This window comes from Sinocyclocheilus rhinocerous, unplaced genomic scaffold (genome assembly GCF_001515625.1).
Source record: "Sinocyclocheilus rhinocerous isolate Xijiao unplaced genomic scaffold, SAMN03320098_v1.1 scaffold86, whole genome shotgun sequence".
NCBI lineage: Eukaryota > Metazoa > Chordata > Actinopteri > Cypriniformes > Cyprinidae > Sinocyclocheilus > Sinocyclocheilus rhinocerous.
This window is the reverse complement of record NW_015650012.1, coordinates 812086-828877: the sequence shown is the minus strand read 5'-3', so window position 1 is coordinate 828877 and position 16792 is coordinate 812086. Positions and strand designations below refer to the sequence as shown.

General features: G+C 34.9%; 1 protein-coding gene across 1 annotated transcript in view; it reads right to left on the bottom strand.

Annotated features, from left to right (window-relative positions):
- Positions 1-410: 410 nt before the first annotated feature.
- LOC107711340 (lysophosphatidylcholine acyltransferase 1) overlaps positions 411-16792 on the bottom strand; it is a 26736-nt gene continuing 10354 nt past the window's right edge. The window contains exons 3-15 of the mRNA XM_016516326.1: positions 15920-16059; positions 12829-13043; positions 11385-11497; positions 11163-11223; positions 8592-8650; positions 8134-8168; positions 7664-7718; positions 7128-7210; positions 6823-6948; positions 3233-3386; positions 2993-3085; positions 2650-2791; positions 411-1234 (exon numbers count right to left, since the gene is read on the bottom strand). Of these exons, the coding sequence (XP_016371812.1) occupies positions 1050-1234; positions 2650-2791; positions 2993-3085; positions 3233-3386; positions 6823-6948; positions 7128-7210; positions 7664-7718; positions 8134-8168; positions 8592-8650; positions 11163-11223; positions 11385-11497; positions 12829-13043; positions 15920-16059 (1461 nt within the window). The 3' untranslated portion in view covers positions 411-1049. The remainder of the gene's footprint in view (positions 1235-2649; positions 2792-2992; positions 3086-3232; positions 3387-6822; positions 6949-7127; positions 7211-7663; positions 7719-8133; positions 8169-8591; positions 8651-11162; positions 11224-11384; positions 11498-12828; positions 13044-15919; positions 16060-16792) is intronic.

Below are 16792 nucleotides of genomic sequence, written 5' to 3'. Positions count from 1 at the left end.
TTCTTCATTTGTTCTTACTTTTGAGTTGTCAAAAGCTAATTGTCAGTAGTTAGGTCGCCTGTTGCATATCAGTCTTTTAATATATATCACTAACAAAAAAAAACAACAAAAAAATTATATTATTTCCCCCATACAAAAGTGAAAAGGCACAGAAGAGTCATTGTAGGGAAAAAAAATAAAACCATATAAAAGAAAAATGCTTTTTATTGTATTATTATAATAAATATAAAAATTTTATTATATAATAAAAAAAAATATTTGAAGGATTCGAAAATTTTAGTCTTGTATCAGAAAATATTTGCTCGTATTTTTTATTTATTTTTTTATTATTATTAAACACTGTTCTTGTTTTCATGGAAAGGATTTGAGTTCATTACGGATAAACTATTATAAAAATTGGATATATACTGAATCATACTGACAACACTAGTGATTTTAAACAGGACAGGCTACCAGTATTATTATTATGTTCTTAAACACAAATCCATCACAAATAGTGTGAATTTGTTTGTCAGATATCTTTAATTATCTAGCACAACAGAGGATTTTCTGAAAAATTCCTTTCATCTAAAACCCACTCTGAGACTTTCACAGGTTCACTCAAATTTTCTTTATACTAATATTTGTGTGAAGCATGTGGTGGTACATGTTGAAATATCACCTTAATATTGCACCTCAACACCCTGAAGAACATCAGCCAAGACTTTTGTTGTTTTGCGTATATTAAAACCACACTCTTGTGTTATAAAGCAAACAACACTTTATATAGAAAATCTATTAAAATGTCAAGAAAAAGATATACAAATTAAGTCATTTGTTTCCATTTGTAAGATCTGTCAGAAAACTAACTGCCTTGAAGACAGGTTCTTCGAGGGCATAAAAAAATAAATGACTGAAGGATTTTGAACAGAACTCTGGAAGACTCCCTAGGGTAATGTACCCAGATGCAAATTCCAATTCAACTTCAAGATTTCGTCTGTCATCACCTCTCCTGCAGACAGAAGTACACCCACATGCACACACAAAGGCTGTGATAGTAAAAGCTGCTTTTAGTCCTGTTTCTTGCTGTGTGCAGCGCTGCGAGTGCTGGGATCTCGAGGGCTGAAGTCAGCACAGAAGCCGTTAGTTGAAGAGGGTGATGTGGATTCTCTGGAGGGTTGAGGGATCGGCTCATGGAGACAGTGGTACTGCTCCACAAAATCAGGACAATTCTCCAGAAACCGGCAAAAATCATCTGCCACAAACACACAGCATGTTTACAAAGCAACAAATACCAAAGATATGAGAGAATTAACATTACTACAACTTGATGCAAACTCATAGTAATCGGGTATCTATTTACTACATAATTTTTTTTTTTAATTTATATTCAAATAAATATAAATATCAAATATTTATTTGATATTTATTATCAAATAAATGCAGGCTTGGTGAACAGAAGAGACTTCTTTAAAAAACATAAAAAATCTTACTGTTCAAAAACTTTTGACTGGTGTATAGGCAACTTTAATTGTTCTCTAATTTCTAGCTTTTAACTGACTTAGAAATCAGATAACTGCTGGGGCTTTGAGTATGAATGAAACATACACTGCATGGAGTGTTTTGCCCTCCGCGATGTTCATCTCGGCTTATTCTGTGTCCGAATAAAACATCAGATCATGCACAGACTATCCTGTCTCTTTGAATTTAAATCTATATTTATTCACACCGGCTCTTGAAAACCTCTATGCGAACACACTTGCCCGAAAAAGTGCGGGGGACGAATTTACGTGATATTAAAAGTGGGGGGGACACGTCCCCCGCGTAATTTACGCCCCTGTCTACAACTGTAGCTGGTTATTCGATATTACATTGAGGTAATACATTTCAAATATAATTGCAAATTCTTTATTACAAATATGTAAATATATTTAAATACATGACATACTAGTTTTAACAGAAATTATATTAAAGTATATTTTAATGCTTGTCATTATATTGGGCAGTACACTTTAACCATATTTCAAAGACAAGAGAATTAATCATGAAGAAATATGTTCTTATTTACGGCCAAAAAAAAAAAAAAGCACTCTAAGTTCAGCTATCTGAATTTAATATAGATTTAAACTATAATCCATTTTCATTTAATTGCAATTAACATGCAATTAAATGTCCAAAACCACAATGTTCCACAACGTTATTTTACAATGTAATTTTATGTTGTTTAACATTGTTTCACAATGTTATTTTACTTAAAATTAATGTGTAAATGCCATTATATGTTGTCTTAATTAGGGAATTTCATTCTAATTCATTATAATTTCATAATTATTATAAAGCACTAAGCCCCATAAAGCTGTGGTTTACAGTGATTTTAGAACAGCTAAAGGGAGTTGTTAGGCACAAAGGCAAGTGTTTTACAACTATTTCAAATTATTTTTTAATTATAAAGGACCAGAATGATTCATTTAAATAACGTTTTAATTTTGGTTAATGTGACCACAAACAATGAGGAAGTGAAGGCGATCTCAACAGAGCACAAGGTTTATAGAGGTTTCATAGTCGCATAGAGGTTTTAATTTCCTTGTTGATATTTTGGGTTTATTATAATGCCAGCACATCTAACAGCTAAATCACATTCAACATGTAAACCAATGTAAATGGACCTACCAAATGTGATCTTTCCTTTGTCTTGACAATCTATGGCCCTGAAGAGATCGCAAACAACAAAATCTCCAATTCCCAGAGCGGTTTTCAGAACGACGGCCAACTCATCTTCTACAACTGCTCCATCCTCCTGTGCTTCAAACATCTGGACAGAAGACAACATTTCAAATGAACATCCATCTTTCCTTACCATCAAGACCTAAAAAATTAATTATGTCTAAATAAATATTAAGAACTATAATCTATTAATCATAATATAGCATACAATGAATGTGTGAGATTCTGACTCATATAAACTCAAGTTTGTCTATATGAAACAATGAGAGCTTGTAGAAACCCAACTCACCCTGAAGGCCAGTTTAATGGTCTCCAGATATCTGAAAGGTCTACAAACCACAGACAAGGCGATGACATACTCTCTCACATCCATCTTCCCGTGCTGGAAACAATTCATTCAGATGTCATCACAATCAGACAGACATGATAGAAACACATAACGGATTACAACTGATGTGTTTGAAAGGCAAAGTTAATTTGTTTTCTGCTCAGTCATGCTTTAATAAAGATACGTTGAGAAATGTTTAACCTCCTCAAAAAGTGAGAAGATGTCCTGGACTGCTTCTGTCAAGGGTTGGTTGAGGTACTGAGAAAATCCCTCCACGTCCAGTCTGCTTCCACACAGCTTACGGACCTTAAAGGCTTCCTCGTGCAGGACTTCATCAGTGACCCCCGTCTTCAGGCTGACAGACAACAAAATAAAATCCACCATTAATTATTTTCCAAATGTGCAAATGGCTGGTGAAAATATTAAAATATACTAATTTGGCAGTCAAGAATACTTGTGTGAGTACTCAAATCCTTGTGTTGTCTAATGAACTGTAACAATGTAATCTCTTTGAAAGTATTGAGTACACTTGCATTTCTTGCAAGAGGTTTCCAAAAAGAAATTTCTCTAGAAACTCAGTGAATTGTTATTTTGAGAGATGAAGGTTGTACAATGAGCTACTGTCTTGAAAGAAGAAAGCAAACTGAATCTAAGCAGCACAGGGAGAGAAGTGGACGACCCAGAATAACAAGAGGACGAGAACATCAGGGTCTCTAGTTTGAGAAACAGACCCCTGACTGGAGCTCAGCTGGCAGCCGCATTGAACAGTACACACTAAACAGCGGTTTCATCACCAGCAGCGCAGAGACGACGCTGAGATGCTGGGCTTTTAAGACTTTTAAAGAAATAGTCACATCTGACACTGGCAAAAAAAAAAGGAAGGGCACAAAGAACAAAGACTGGATGATACAAGACTACAAAAAGAGTATTATAGATGGATGAATCCAAGTTTGAGATGTTGAGCTGCTGTAGGAACAGTTTGAAGAAGCATCCTACAGACCAATAACATGGGAAACACTGCAGAATACATGATAAAACTTCAGCTGAACCTCTTAACAAATTGACTGCATAAGAATGCATAAGGTCTGTATAGATGTCATTGTGAAGGAGTTTAAAGAAAATCATATTTGGGAATAGAAATAGAAACAGTAATCTTTGCATATACACTATCAGTTAAATGTTTGGGGTCTGTAATGTTTTTTATTGTTATTAATTCATACTTTTATTTAGCAATAATGTATTAAATTGATCAAAAGTGACAGTAAAGAAATATTACAAAAGATTTCTATTTCAAATAAATGCTGTTTTTTTTACTTTCTATTCATCAAAGAATCCTAAAAAAAACAAAAAACAAAAGGAAGGGCACAAAGAACAAAGACTGGATGGTACAAGACTACAAAAAGAGTATTATAGATGGATGAATCCAAGTTTGAGATGTTGAGCTGCTGTGGGAACAGTTTGAAGAAGCATCCTACAGACCAATAATACGGGAAACACTGCAGAATACATGATAAAACTTCAGCTGAACCTCTTAACAAACTGACCGCATAAGAATGCATAAGGTCTGTATGTAAGACCATTAAGCAGTTTTCAAAATTGATAATAATACTAATAATAAATGTTTCTTGAGCAGCAAATCAGTATATTATACCTACTGATTTCTGAAGGATCGTGTGACAGTGAAGACTGGAGTAATGACTGCTGAAAATGTAACTTTACCATCAAAGGAATAAATAAGATAAATCCAAATAAAAGACAGTTATTTTAAATTGTAATAATATTTCACAACATTAATCACAATTAATTGATCAAAGCATGAGAAACTTATTTTAAAAAATCTTACAGGACCTAAACTTTTGAGTATTACTGTACATATCATCACTGTAATTTAAAGGCAAGTAAGTGTCAGTTTCTTTCAAATAAATTTTTAAGTGAATCCGAACTTTTAAAGTAGTGTATGTCTCTGGTTTTATTTGCTGACTTTACTTGCATCAGATTTTAAAAAATTGAAAAATTAGTAAATATAATAATAATAATATATAAATAAAGTTAGACTTAAAATTTCAGACTGTTGTCACAATATCAAGTGTAGAACCACATGCATTATGTTGCACTCCTTAAAAAAGGAAAAGGGTTACAGATTAACTGGCAATTAATGGTTTTATGCACTGTACTTGCCAAAGCCATTTTTCCACACCTTTGATGCTGACTGAATGTTATAAATTCTGATTTTGACTTTAATCACAGAAAGCCATTTTTCAAACATTTGTTGCCTGTGTTTCTTCATCATATTCACTAGAGGGCACCATGTTCACTGCCAGAAGAACAGCATCAGTACAAACCAGCTCACTGCTGCAGCACCAGTGTAAAATCAATCCTTAGCTTCTAATCCAAAGCAAACACAAAGCCAATGTTTGACTTCCTCTCATTATGCTGGCAGGCAAGAGGGCTGCGTTTGATTTTTCATCAGTGCTGCTCATACTACTGAACATAATGATTCTTTATGGTGTGGCTCTACTGAAGTATCACAGATCAATACTATTATATGTAGAGGCGAGCGGTGCTGACAGATTGATTGGCTGGATGACTGATTCACCCAAATTACCAAACCAACACCTCGTGTCCCTGAGACCTTCTAAACTGTCCTTCACCTTAATAACCTACGTAATTCAGCTGCCCAACAAAAACCTGAGAACTGATTCTTTCATCCTAAAAAAAAATGAGAGATCAAGGCTGTTATTTCAAAAGACCATCCCAGCCTGCTGGTCTGCAAGACACCCACAGACTACCCAAAGCCCAAGCCACAGAGATCATCTGAAACACACCGCACAGACAAATGGCAAGAACTCTCTCGGCCTAACAAGCTCTAATCTGACAGAGCGACTTAAAGCAACTTTTTTAACTTAAAGAAACCACAGGAAAACGTTCCACTGACTGTCTTCCTGTTGTTCTCGTAATGAAGCCTGGTCTGATCAATGACACTCACCAGCTCAGGACATCCTCAGATACAAAATATGTTATCAAAGTTGTGTTTGCAAGGTACTGGGTTGTTCGTATTGCATTTTCTGCTTTGCTTGCTTTCTCTTCTTTTTGCTCTCTATCTTTTGTAAGGACTAAAATTCTGATCCACACACATTTTAATAAATTCTGTAACAGATTATGAAAAACTTATTCTCTGAATAACACATTACAGTTCAAAAGTTTGAGGTCAGTACAATTTTGTAATCTTTTTGAAAGAAGTCTCTTAAGCTCACCAAAGCTCCATTTATTTGATCAAAAATAAATCAAAAAGTAATATAATAATATGCAGATATTAATATACAATAACTATTGTGAAATATCATTACCATTTTAAATGTTTTATATCTAAATATAATTAACACATTTATACATGTGATATGTGATGTTATTCCTGAATTTTCAGCATCATTACTCCAGTCTTCAGTGTCACATGATCCTTCAGAAATATTCTAGTATGCTGATTTGGTGCTCAATAAAAAAAACAGAAACAAACAGTTTTTGCTGCTTAATATGTTTGTGGAAACTGTGATACAATTTTTTTCAAGAATTCTTTAATGAATAGAAAGTTCAAAAGAACAGCATTTATTTTAAACAGAATTTTATTAACATCATAAATGTCTTTACTCTCACTTTCAATCAATTTAATCCATCCCTGGTGAATAAACTTTAATTTCATAAAAAAAAATAAAAAATCTTTCTGACCCCAAACTTTTGAATGGTAGCATACGTCATCATATAGACATTATGCTTCAAACTACTGCTCTACTTACCCCAAACGTCGTACCAGTCTGGCAAACTCCAGCAAACAGGTGTGTCTGGGTAAACGCAGAGGCCCTTTGGCCATAGCAAGCTGGCAGTCCTCAAAGGAGTAATCAATAATGGGCAACCCAAGCGCCCTACGGAGAAAACACACACAATGTTATATTACTGATTACAGGACACTTGGGCCTTGTAAGAGGAAGAAATATAAAGCCAAACAAACAGACCTCAAATTTCTTTTGATCAGTATGAAATAAAGTGTTGTTAAAATCCGTCACAACAAAAACACTTGGTCAAGTCTTTAAAATCCACTCACTTGGCCATGATGTGTCTTACATTGCTGGCGAACAGGGCTGGATCCTTCTTCTCCTCCTCTGACGGGGTGTACGTAGGAAGATACTGGACATACAGAACATTTTCATCATCATCAAATCTGATTTATGCATATTTACAAGTGTTGTTACTGTTAACTAAAACTAAAAATATTAAAAACTATTTTAGGTAAATTTCATTTAAAAATTAAATTAAATTAAATTAATAGATGATGAAAATTAGAGGAAAACTGATGAAAATTAGAAATGTTGCCTTGTTAATTTTAGAAATTAAAGTTATTTGCCAAGAGTAAAACAGATATTAATAATAATAATAATAATAATAATAATAATAATAATTAGCTAAATAATAAAAAAATATATAAATGAAGAACAATGACTAAAACCTAAACTGAACATATAAAATAAAAGTTGTATTTGTTTATTTATTTACATACATACAGTATTATTATTATTTAAAATAGCATATAAAAAATATACTAAAATAACATGATATTTATACCAAAATGTGATTTCTCACCTCTATTTCTATGGAGTTATGTAGCTGACATAATGTGAGCCATAGAATCTTAAACCTGAAAAAGATAATGTGATTTGATTTTAATTCACAAATATATACAAGCACATAACATCTTAACCATTAATCTACACCCCTTTTCAATGTATGGACCAAAAAAAAACCAATGTAAGTAAATGGGAACTGAAACCGTTTGGTAAAAGATAATGTGATTTGATTTTAATTCACAAATATATACAAGCACATAACATCTTGACCATTAATCTACACCCCTTTTCAATGTATGGACCAAAAAAAAAACAATGCAAGTAAATGGGAACTGAAACCGTTTGGTTACCAACATTCTTCAAAATATCTTTGTGTTCAGCAGAAGTAAGAAAGGCATATAGGTGTGGAACGACATGCAGGTGAGTAAATAATGACAATTTTTATTTTTGGGTTACTATCCCTTTAAGGGAACTCAAGAGACTCACGCTCCCGGCCCTTGCCACGTCCATGAGATTGTATCCTGTCAAGGAAGTGGGAAGAGAAAGAAGGCAATGAATAGGCTTGGCATCTCAAACAAAAACACACGTTATACTGGCAGTATCCACCTAAACAACTAACTATCCCGCACACACACAACCCCAAATGTGACCTAACCACTTGAACATGACCTTGCTCCTCTGAAAGCTCAACCTTGGCTCTAAGTGCCCTAAGAGATTGCTGGTCTTGTATTATTCATGAGAGAAGGAAAAAAATACATAATAGACAAACAAAAATGTTTTGACTGTGGATAAAAAAGTATAAAACATTTGATTGGACTGTGAAAAAATAAATTCATAATCTTAATGAATGGAGGCACACAATGCACAGCTGCAGACAGTAAGTACAGGTGGCTCAACATTGACACTAATGACACTCCCTGTTTGGGCGTAGAGCTTATTCTTACCATCTCATTAGGATACCGCAACAACACAGGCTGCACGGGAACTCCAGGGATGAACGCACCTGCAGTAAAGGAGGGACAAAAGGACGGTAAACGAGTGAGAACGAGAGGACTTGTGCTTTGACCTCGTTCCACTCTGAGGGTCAGGTGTGGCATTAAAACTAAAGCCTGTGCTGAAACTTGAGCCTTCTGCTTGACTGTGGGTGTGAACTCAAGTATCCAAATCCACTGAACTCATCAAGCTTCATTGTCTTTAATATTCAGATATGACTGCCAACCAATTACTTGCATAGCACTCAAGCTTTACAAGAAGATACATAATAAAACGAATAATAATACATTATTTAGAGGATAATTTTTTTTATCTGGCACCACTTAAAAAAATGTACATGCAGTACATATACTTTTATTCAGAAAAGACACATTAAAATGATCATAATTATAATGTTACAAAAGATTTCTATTTCAAATAAATGCTTAACTTTCTATTCATCAAACAATCCTGAAAAAAAAGGAATTCAACAAAAATTTAAGAAGTGTTTTCAACATTGATAATAATAATAAATGTTTCATGTTAGAATGATTTCTGAAGGATCATGTGACACTGAAGACTGAAGTAATGATGCTGAAAATTCAGCTTTGATCACAGGAATAAATTACATTTTAAAATATATTCAAATAGAACAGCTATTTTAAATTTGAAGAACATTTTGACGATATTACTGTTTTTACTGTATTTTTGCAGTAAAAATAACTGCAGCCTTGGTGAACACATTTTGAACAGTAGTAGAAATAACTTCTAGCCAGAATATTTGTAAAGTATTGAACAATCATTCAAACAAACTATCCCTTTAAATTCTGTTATCAGAACTCCAACAGAGTAAAGAAAACAACTGCACTCTCTTTTTCTCTATATTTTGAGCCTCAGTCTCACTCTGTGCCAGTTAGATCTCATCACTTCTGGGAAGGTGTGGAGAGATGAGAGACGCCCTTCAGCTTACAAACAGCTCCTTATTACACGCTGCTAATAGAAACTGCAATCCATCCACTAAGACTGAACTCACTCACCTTTGACAAATTCAACCCAACTTTCAAACAGAGCAAGTCAACGAATGCAACGATATACAAATCACCCATCCTTCATTTGCATACTTCACCAATGAGGTCTTCTGTGCGTGACTACAGCTTGCGTTTACATGAGTGCAAGTGTGCCTGTACTTTTAAGACAGAGCAGAACTACTGTAAATAAATGCTAAATGCACCATGTTTTTTGCATACACAGCTGCAGCTCCTCTGTCTTTCCATACAATAAAGTTTGATTAGTTTATCTTTAAAAAAACAATTTTTCAACCATATTTTCCTATGGACTATGTCCTTAGTCATTAATATATGAATGGAAGCCATACAAAATGAAAATGGAAAGTAATTACGACACCATATGCTTAAAATCTGACCCAAATTCAAATCTGATCACAAAAGTTACTGGCATGAAACTGAACATCATTTCATTCATTCATTGATTCATTCATAAATAAACAAATAAATAAAACAAGCAGAACAAATTGGGAAGACGCATCTAATTGCAATTTGTTATTATTATTATTATTATTTATTGTTTTTAATTACTCAAATCAATAAAGAAATATCACGATAATACTATTGAACTAAAATAATAATAATTAGTATTTTTATTATTTTTAATTATATTTTATACAAAAACAGTACAATCACAATACTAATATTTATGGTTATTCTTCCTTTACATTTATTTTGGCAGAAAACCGCAGCGAAACTTCTCTTTTGAAATGCTTCTCTCTTGTTGACAAAAGATTTATAGCACAGTCTTTATAAAGATTTATATAGCGCAGTCTGAATAATTTGATAACCGCATTAAACCACATTGTGTTCTCAGGCATTGCTAGAATTAATTTAAAAAAAGTTAGCAGTCAACTGGTGAGTCTCATTGTTTCATATACATGCAAATGCTGATTTTAACCTCACGTTTGGCACTTGACGAGTGTTCATTTTAGGTCCTGCCTATAAACATTACTGAACACAAAAAGCACCAGAACTGTCCATACACATTCAAACTCAGTCTCTGGCCTGGTTGTTGTTTTGGAGAGCGATCTGGCTGCACACCACCACAGCTGATGTTGTTTGGTACAGTGAGAGCTCCAACATTAAAGGTTGTAGAGAGAAAAGTGAGATACCCAGACAAAAGAAAATACACAAGCAATAGAGAGAGGAGGGGGGGGGGATTAGAGGAATAGAACCAATACAATGACTAACAGAGAAGAGGGGGATTTGAGGAGAAAAGACTATCAGAATCCACAGCGTACACAGGAAGAGGAAGCCAATCACCAGAACTCTCAGCGCTGTGAACCATGATGGGCCGCAGATTAGAGAGGGTACAAAGAGAGAGCAAACACCGAAGCGCACACATACAAAATATTAGTGAACTTTCCTCAAAAAGTTAATTTCTTAGATAGACTCAAAAAAGAAAAAAACTCCCATAAACACATCCTGGGCATGGGAAGTGTGTTTAGTCAGCAGATACCAGAGGTGGGCACATACCGGGCTTAAATGCGATGAGACAGGATCTATTGGTGCATGTGCCCTCCGGGAATATCATGATCTGAAAACAGGCCACAGTCAGAGGGAAATACCTCAGCACTGCACTCATGGCACAAATCATGATATAAAGTAGTTTAACTATGTGTTTACACACTTATACTGTATGAATGTCATTGCATTAGATGTGAAATATCAATAAGTCTGTGTGTGTTTGTGTGATACCTGAGGCCATTCGCCATCAGAACAAGCTCTGCGTTTGATCTCCTCAACAGTCTTCCTCCGAGAATCCTGATCCGAGCGGGACACAAACACGGGCCGGATAAATTTGATAAGAGCTATAAATGGAGAAAGAGTGAAGGGTGAGGTAAGAGAAAGAATTGAGAGGGACGGAAAGAGAGAGAGCAAAAAAATAATTCTTAAAAAGACAGCTTAATAGCTTTAGTAGGCAAGTATAAATTGAGATTTATAACAAATCCATATTTTTTCATTCAAAGTTTTCTCAACAAATCTCCTCTTGATGCCAGTTAAGCTGCTCTCAGTGAACTGGGAGAAAGATTAATAGCGGATCATGAATTTTATTTATCATGGGCCAGTGTACGAGTATGACACGTTGAGTTATACATGACCACACAGCAATGAACATGCATTTAAAGACAAATGAGATTATTTACTACTGGAAAAGTTCAAAAGTTTGGGATCAGTAAGATTTTTAAAAAGAAATTAATACTTGTATTTAGTAAGGATGCACTAAATTGATCAAAAGTAACGGTAACACTTTACAATAAATGTTCCATTAGTTAATGTTAGTTAATGTATTATTAACAAAACATTTATTACAGTATTTATCAATCTTTGTTAATGTTAGTTAATGAAAATACAGTTGTTCACTGTTAGTTCATGTTAATTCACAGTGCATTAACTAATGTTAACAAGCACAACTTTTGCTTTTAATAATGTATTAGTAAATGTTGAAATTAACATTAACTAAGATTAATAAATGCTGTAGAAGTATTGTTCATTCTTAGTTCATGTTAACTAAAGTAGTTAACTAATGTACCTTACTGTAAAGTGTTACCAAAGTAACAGTAAAGGCATTTATGATGTTACACAAGATTTCCATTTTGCAATAAATGCTGTTCTTTTGAACTTTTTATTAACTAATCCTGAAAAAATGTATTATGGTTTCTACAAAAAATATTAAACAGCACAACTCAACTCTTGAGTTTTCAACATTGATATTAATAATAAATGTTACTTGAGCAGCAAATCAGCATATTATACTGATTTCTGAAGGATCGTGTGACACTAAAGACTGGAGTAATGATGCTGAAAATTTAGCTTTACATCACAGGAATACATTACATTTTAAAATATATTAAAATAGAAAACAGTTATTTTAAATTGTAATATTTTACAATATTACTGTTTTTACTGTACTTTTGTACAAATAAATGCAGCCTTGATGAGCATAAGAGACTTCTTTCAAAGACGTTTTAAAAATCTTACCAACCCCAAACTTTTGAACAACAGCCCTTAACAAAGAGGAAAAAAGAAAAATCACTATCTGAGCACAACTCAATTTATCAAAGGCAAAGCAGCTCAAAGTTGAACTAAACCAACCAAAGAATTTAAATGTTTGTATATTTATAGAATTTTAAAAACTCACTGCCCCAGACTGGAATGTCTTTACTCTCAGTCTTCATCACTATAGAGGCCATCGTCATGGTGACAGGGATGGCGTCAAAGTAGGATGAGTGAGGGGCCATTGTGAGGATGGGTGCTTCACTGGGCAGCGCCGGCCGGCCCTTCACACGGACCCAATGAAACCCTCCGGAAAACCACATGGCTCTCATGATGGCCTTTAGGACCAGATCTACCAGCCTGGAGAGACAGAACAAGGGAGACAGAGACAGAGTTAGCAGGAAAAAGTCGCCTGCTTCCTGACATTTTGTGCCAATTCAACTGCCTTCACATCCAACTGACTGTGGTCCGTATCATACAGCATTTAAAGTCAGCATGAAACTGCACCGCACACTATTTTCATTCCCTAGCCTGACTTAAATTGGACATTCAATGACAAAAAAAACTAAAGCAGAGCATATAACATTATTGTTATTAAAATGAAGTCTGTTTTACTATGTAAAAGTCAATATCTATTTTACTATATGACATCTATGGCATTTGTATCCAGAGACTAGGTAATTGTTGAAATGTCACTGAGAATGTCTTTAGAGAAAGCTTAAAATTAAGCACTGAACTAGTTAAACCTTAGCTTTCTACATGGACTTCGTGCTAAATATGAACTGCACTAGAAAATATGTTTTTAAACACTGCTGACTCACGATCACTCACTGAAACACCCTCTCAAACATGCACAGTAGCAAAAAAAGTAGTTTGGTGACCTGTGCCCCTCCAGTGTTGGTAACTGAGCGTGTCTGTTCAAACTTACACTGTGGATAAAGACAAAAACCTCTCCTCTCCACCCTCACATGAACAAACTCATGCACAATGGGATACAGACAGACACACACAGGCAGACAAACACACAGTGAGAGAATATGAAAAACCCTGCTGGAAGCGATCAGGTGATAGTGGAATGGAGACGGTGTGAATGGAGCAGTGTGATGTGACTCAGTCTGTGTGTGTAGGTGTGTAACACATACGTCAGACACACAATACAGTGCTCTTATTTTTTAGCAGGGTAAGAGAGCGAGGAAGAGCGAGCTCTCCAATATCTGAGAATATTTAGAATATGGCTTTGTTCCAAAGCCTAGTAAACTAACTTCTAATTAATGGATCCTCACAAGTGACTGAATTAAAACGTTCTATGTAGTCAGCAACTGTAGTAATGCTCACTTGCACGTGTGACAATGCTCACCACCACATGAAGAGAAAAGACTCAATCACTCATTTGGTCCAAAGAATTTGATTCTAAGCTAACAACTCAACATTCTGATAAATAGGGCTGGGGTTGACAATATTAATCAATCAATATTCATTGTGATGAACTGATATCAGCTTTTAAATCCCACAAATCAATCTTTTAATATAAAACAAAATCTTATCTTTTGAGATTTTATTACAAAATGTAAGTAATAAATGTGGTTTTGACATTCAGAATGTTACTAAAATGTTCAACCGCAGAAAGATGTCAATGAAACAGCTTTGTAAACAATGTCACAAGCATATTACCGATGGAAATGCCCATAACTTGATAGTTAGCTAGAAAAAATATCTCTAAAGATGAGCATGTATGTTTGAATGAATCTGTCATGAAAACAGATTTATAAACGTTTTTATTGACAGCCACCATGTAAATATTTATATTTCAAGAATGAGTTGAAGTATAAACAATTATATCAGTAAAAAGTTTATATATGTTGGCATACAACATGTTTATTTGATTGCTGATCATTATATCTAAAAAATAAATAGCAATTAAATTTGGACTCAGCAATTAAATGTGTTAATTAAAGTTGTTAATTTTAACCTTTAATGATATAGTAATATACCAACTGACAGGGTTCCCTGTATTATTCATTGTGTGAGATTGTGTTTCTTAAGAAAAACTGACATGTACTTTACCTGATGTATAACCAACAAAGACTATAGAAATACAAAGATGGTTCACTTCTATACTTATGTTATGAATGGGAGAAACTGCACCCACGCAATATGGTGGAATAGTCCCGCCTTCTAAATGAAAGTGCCAATCGCTGATTGGTAAAGTCATTGCTTCACTGCAGCGGCTCCGGTTCCCATAGAGACCTAAGGCTAGACCAGCCAATGAGCATACGCAGTCATTGGCTGGTCTAGCTCTAGCCTGAAAAATAAGCTTTTTTAACGCTATTTGAGCATAAGAAACAACATTCATGGGGCAGTTCATTTCAGATTTTGTTGCTGATTTGAAATATGTCATTTATTTGTGAGTTCATAGGGCAGTTTTTGAGATTTCAGGATTCCCCCATTCATTTAGATAGGACTTGGTCTTGGATGAACTGCCTGGAGGCGTTGCAAATATGGTCGCCGAGTGAACAGACTTTCCTTGAAAGGGACTTTGATAACCAAATAAATCAATATTGAATTGAAATAAAATTGGAATATAATTGAATCAAGAATTGTAATCAAACTGATTTGTAAAATGAGATTGTGTTCCTTAAGAAAAACTGCTATGCACTTTACCTGATGTATAACCAAATAAATCAATATTGAATCTAAATAAAATTGGAATATAATTGAATCAAGAATCGGAATCAAACGGATTTGTAAAATATGTGTAAATACCCAACCCTAATATTAAAATACACACAGATAATGAATGATATAGATTACTTTTAACTAGATGGATGTGCTTGACTCATGCTATCATTAATTTCACCAAGTCCACTGCAAAGCATTCTGAGAGAGCTGTATCTAAAAGGATACAAGCAATGCTGGAAGATCAATAGGGCTTGGAACAGATGTTCACCTTGCTAGTAGTTGTTGATGCACCTAGATTGCAGTTTCAAATAGTATCAGGAAGCAGATCACGCAAGCATCTGCACTTGCATTGGCTACTCATCTGAATATGCCAACGATCGCTGTAGCTCATGTCATTTAAAATCAAATTAATTTCTGTTGCTTTATTGCTGCAAACCACATTTTGACCGGCTCTGTAGGTCTGTTTTAGCGGCGTACCCTCATCATGCAAAGAGCAGAAGTGCAGTGGCAGTTCCCAAACTCTCACATCTGATTAACATTTCTGATGTGTTACTCACCACCTCCACCAGGATAGAGGTTCAACTGCATCCTCAGAACGGCCAACAGTAGCCATGAATGCAAAGGGCCAGGCCAGTAACATCATGAACGCAGCAAAGAGCAGACGAACAGGGAACAGGGTCATGGTCATCACAGCTATCTATGAGAGAGAGAAAGAGTGTGTTAGAGGTAACCAGGGGTTAAAATCACAAATATTTTAATCCAGAATTTGCCAGTATAGCAGTGCCGTGTGTCTAGAGAACACAGAAAGCATGTGAGATATGAGGGTCACATACAGAAAGAGATAGGAGGGAAACCGAAATATGCAGTGAGACCACATTACATTTTGCTATGCCGTGCAATACTCAAAGACAGAAACAGACAGGCCTGAGGAACATTAAAGTGGTCATATGGTGCGATTTCAAGTTTTCCTTTCTCTTTGGAGTGTTACAAGCTCTTGGTGCATAAAGAAGATCTGTAAAGTTGCAAAAACTAAAGTCTCAAATCCAAAGAGATATTCTTTATAAAGGTTAAGAGTCAGCCACGCCTACCTAAAACGGCTCGTTCTAACACGCCCCCACATATCTACCTCACTATGTGGAAATATTAGCATAATGCCGCCCAAATGTGCACGCAAAGAAAGAAGGCGTGGTTTCAGGAACAGCAGTCGTGTTGATGCAGCCATGTCAGGGAGACGCTGTGTATTTCAGTGCGAAAGCAAAAGCACTTTATTTGGCCTTCCGAAAGTAGATGCAATTAGGAATCATTTTAAGATTCACGTTAAGATTTATTTACAACAGAACAGCACAACCCAGATGTTCGAATTTGTGCAACGCATTTTATGGACAACAGTTTTTTGAACCTAGAAGAGTACAAGGCTAGCTGTGCACAAA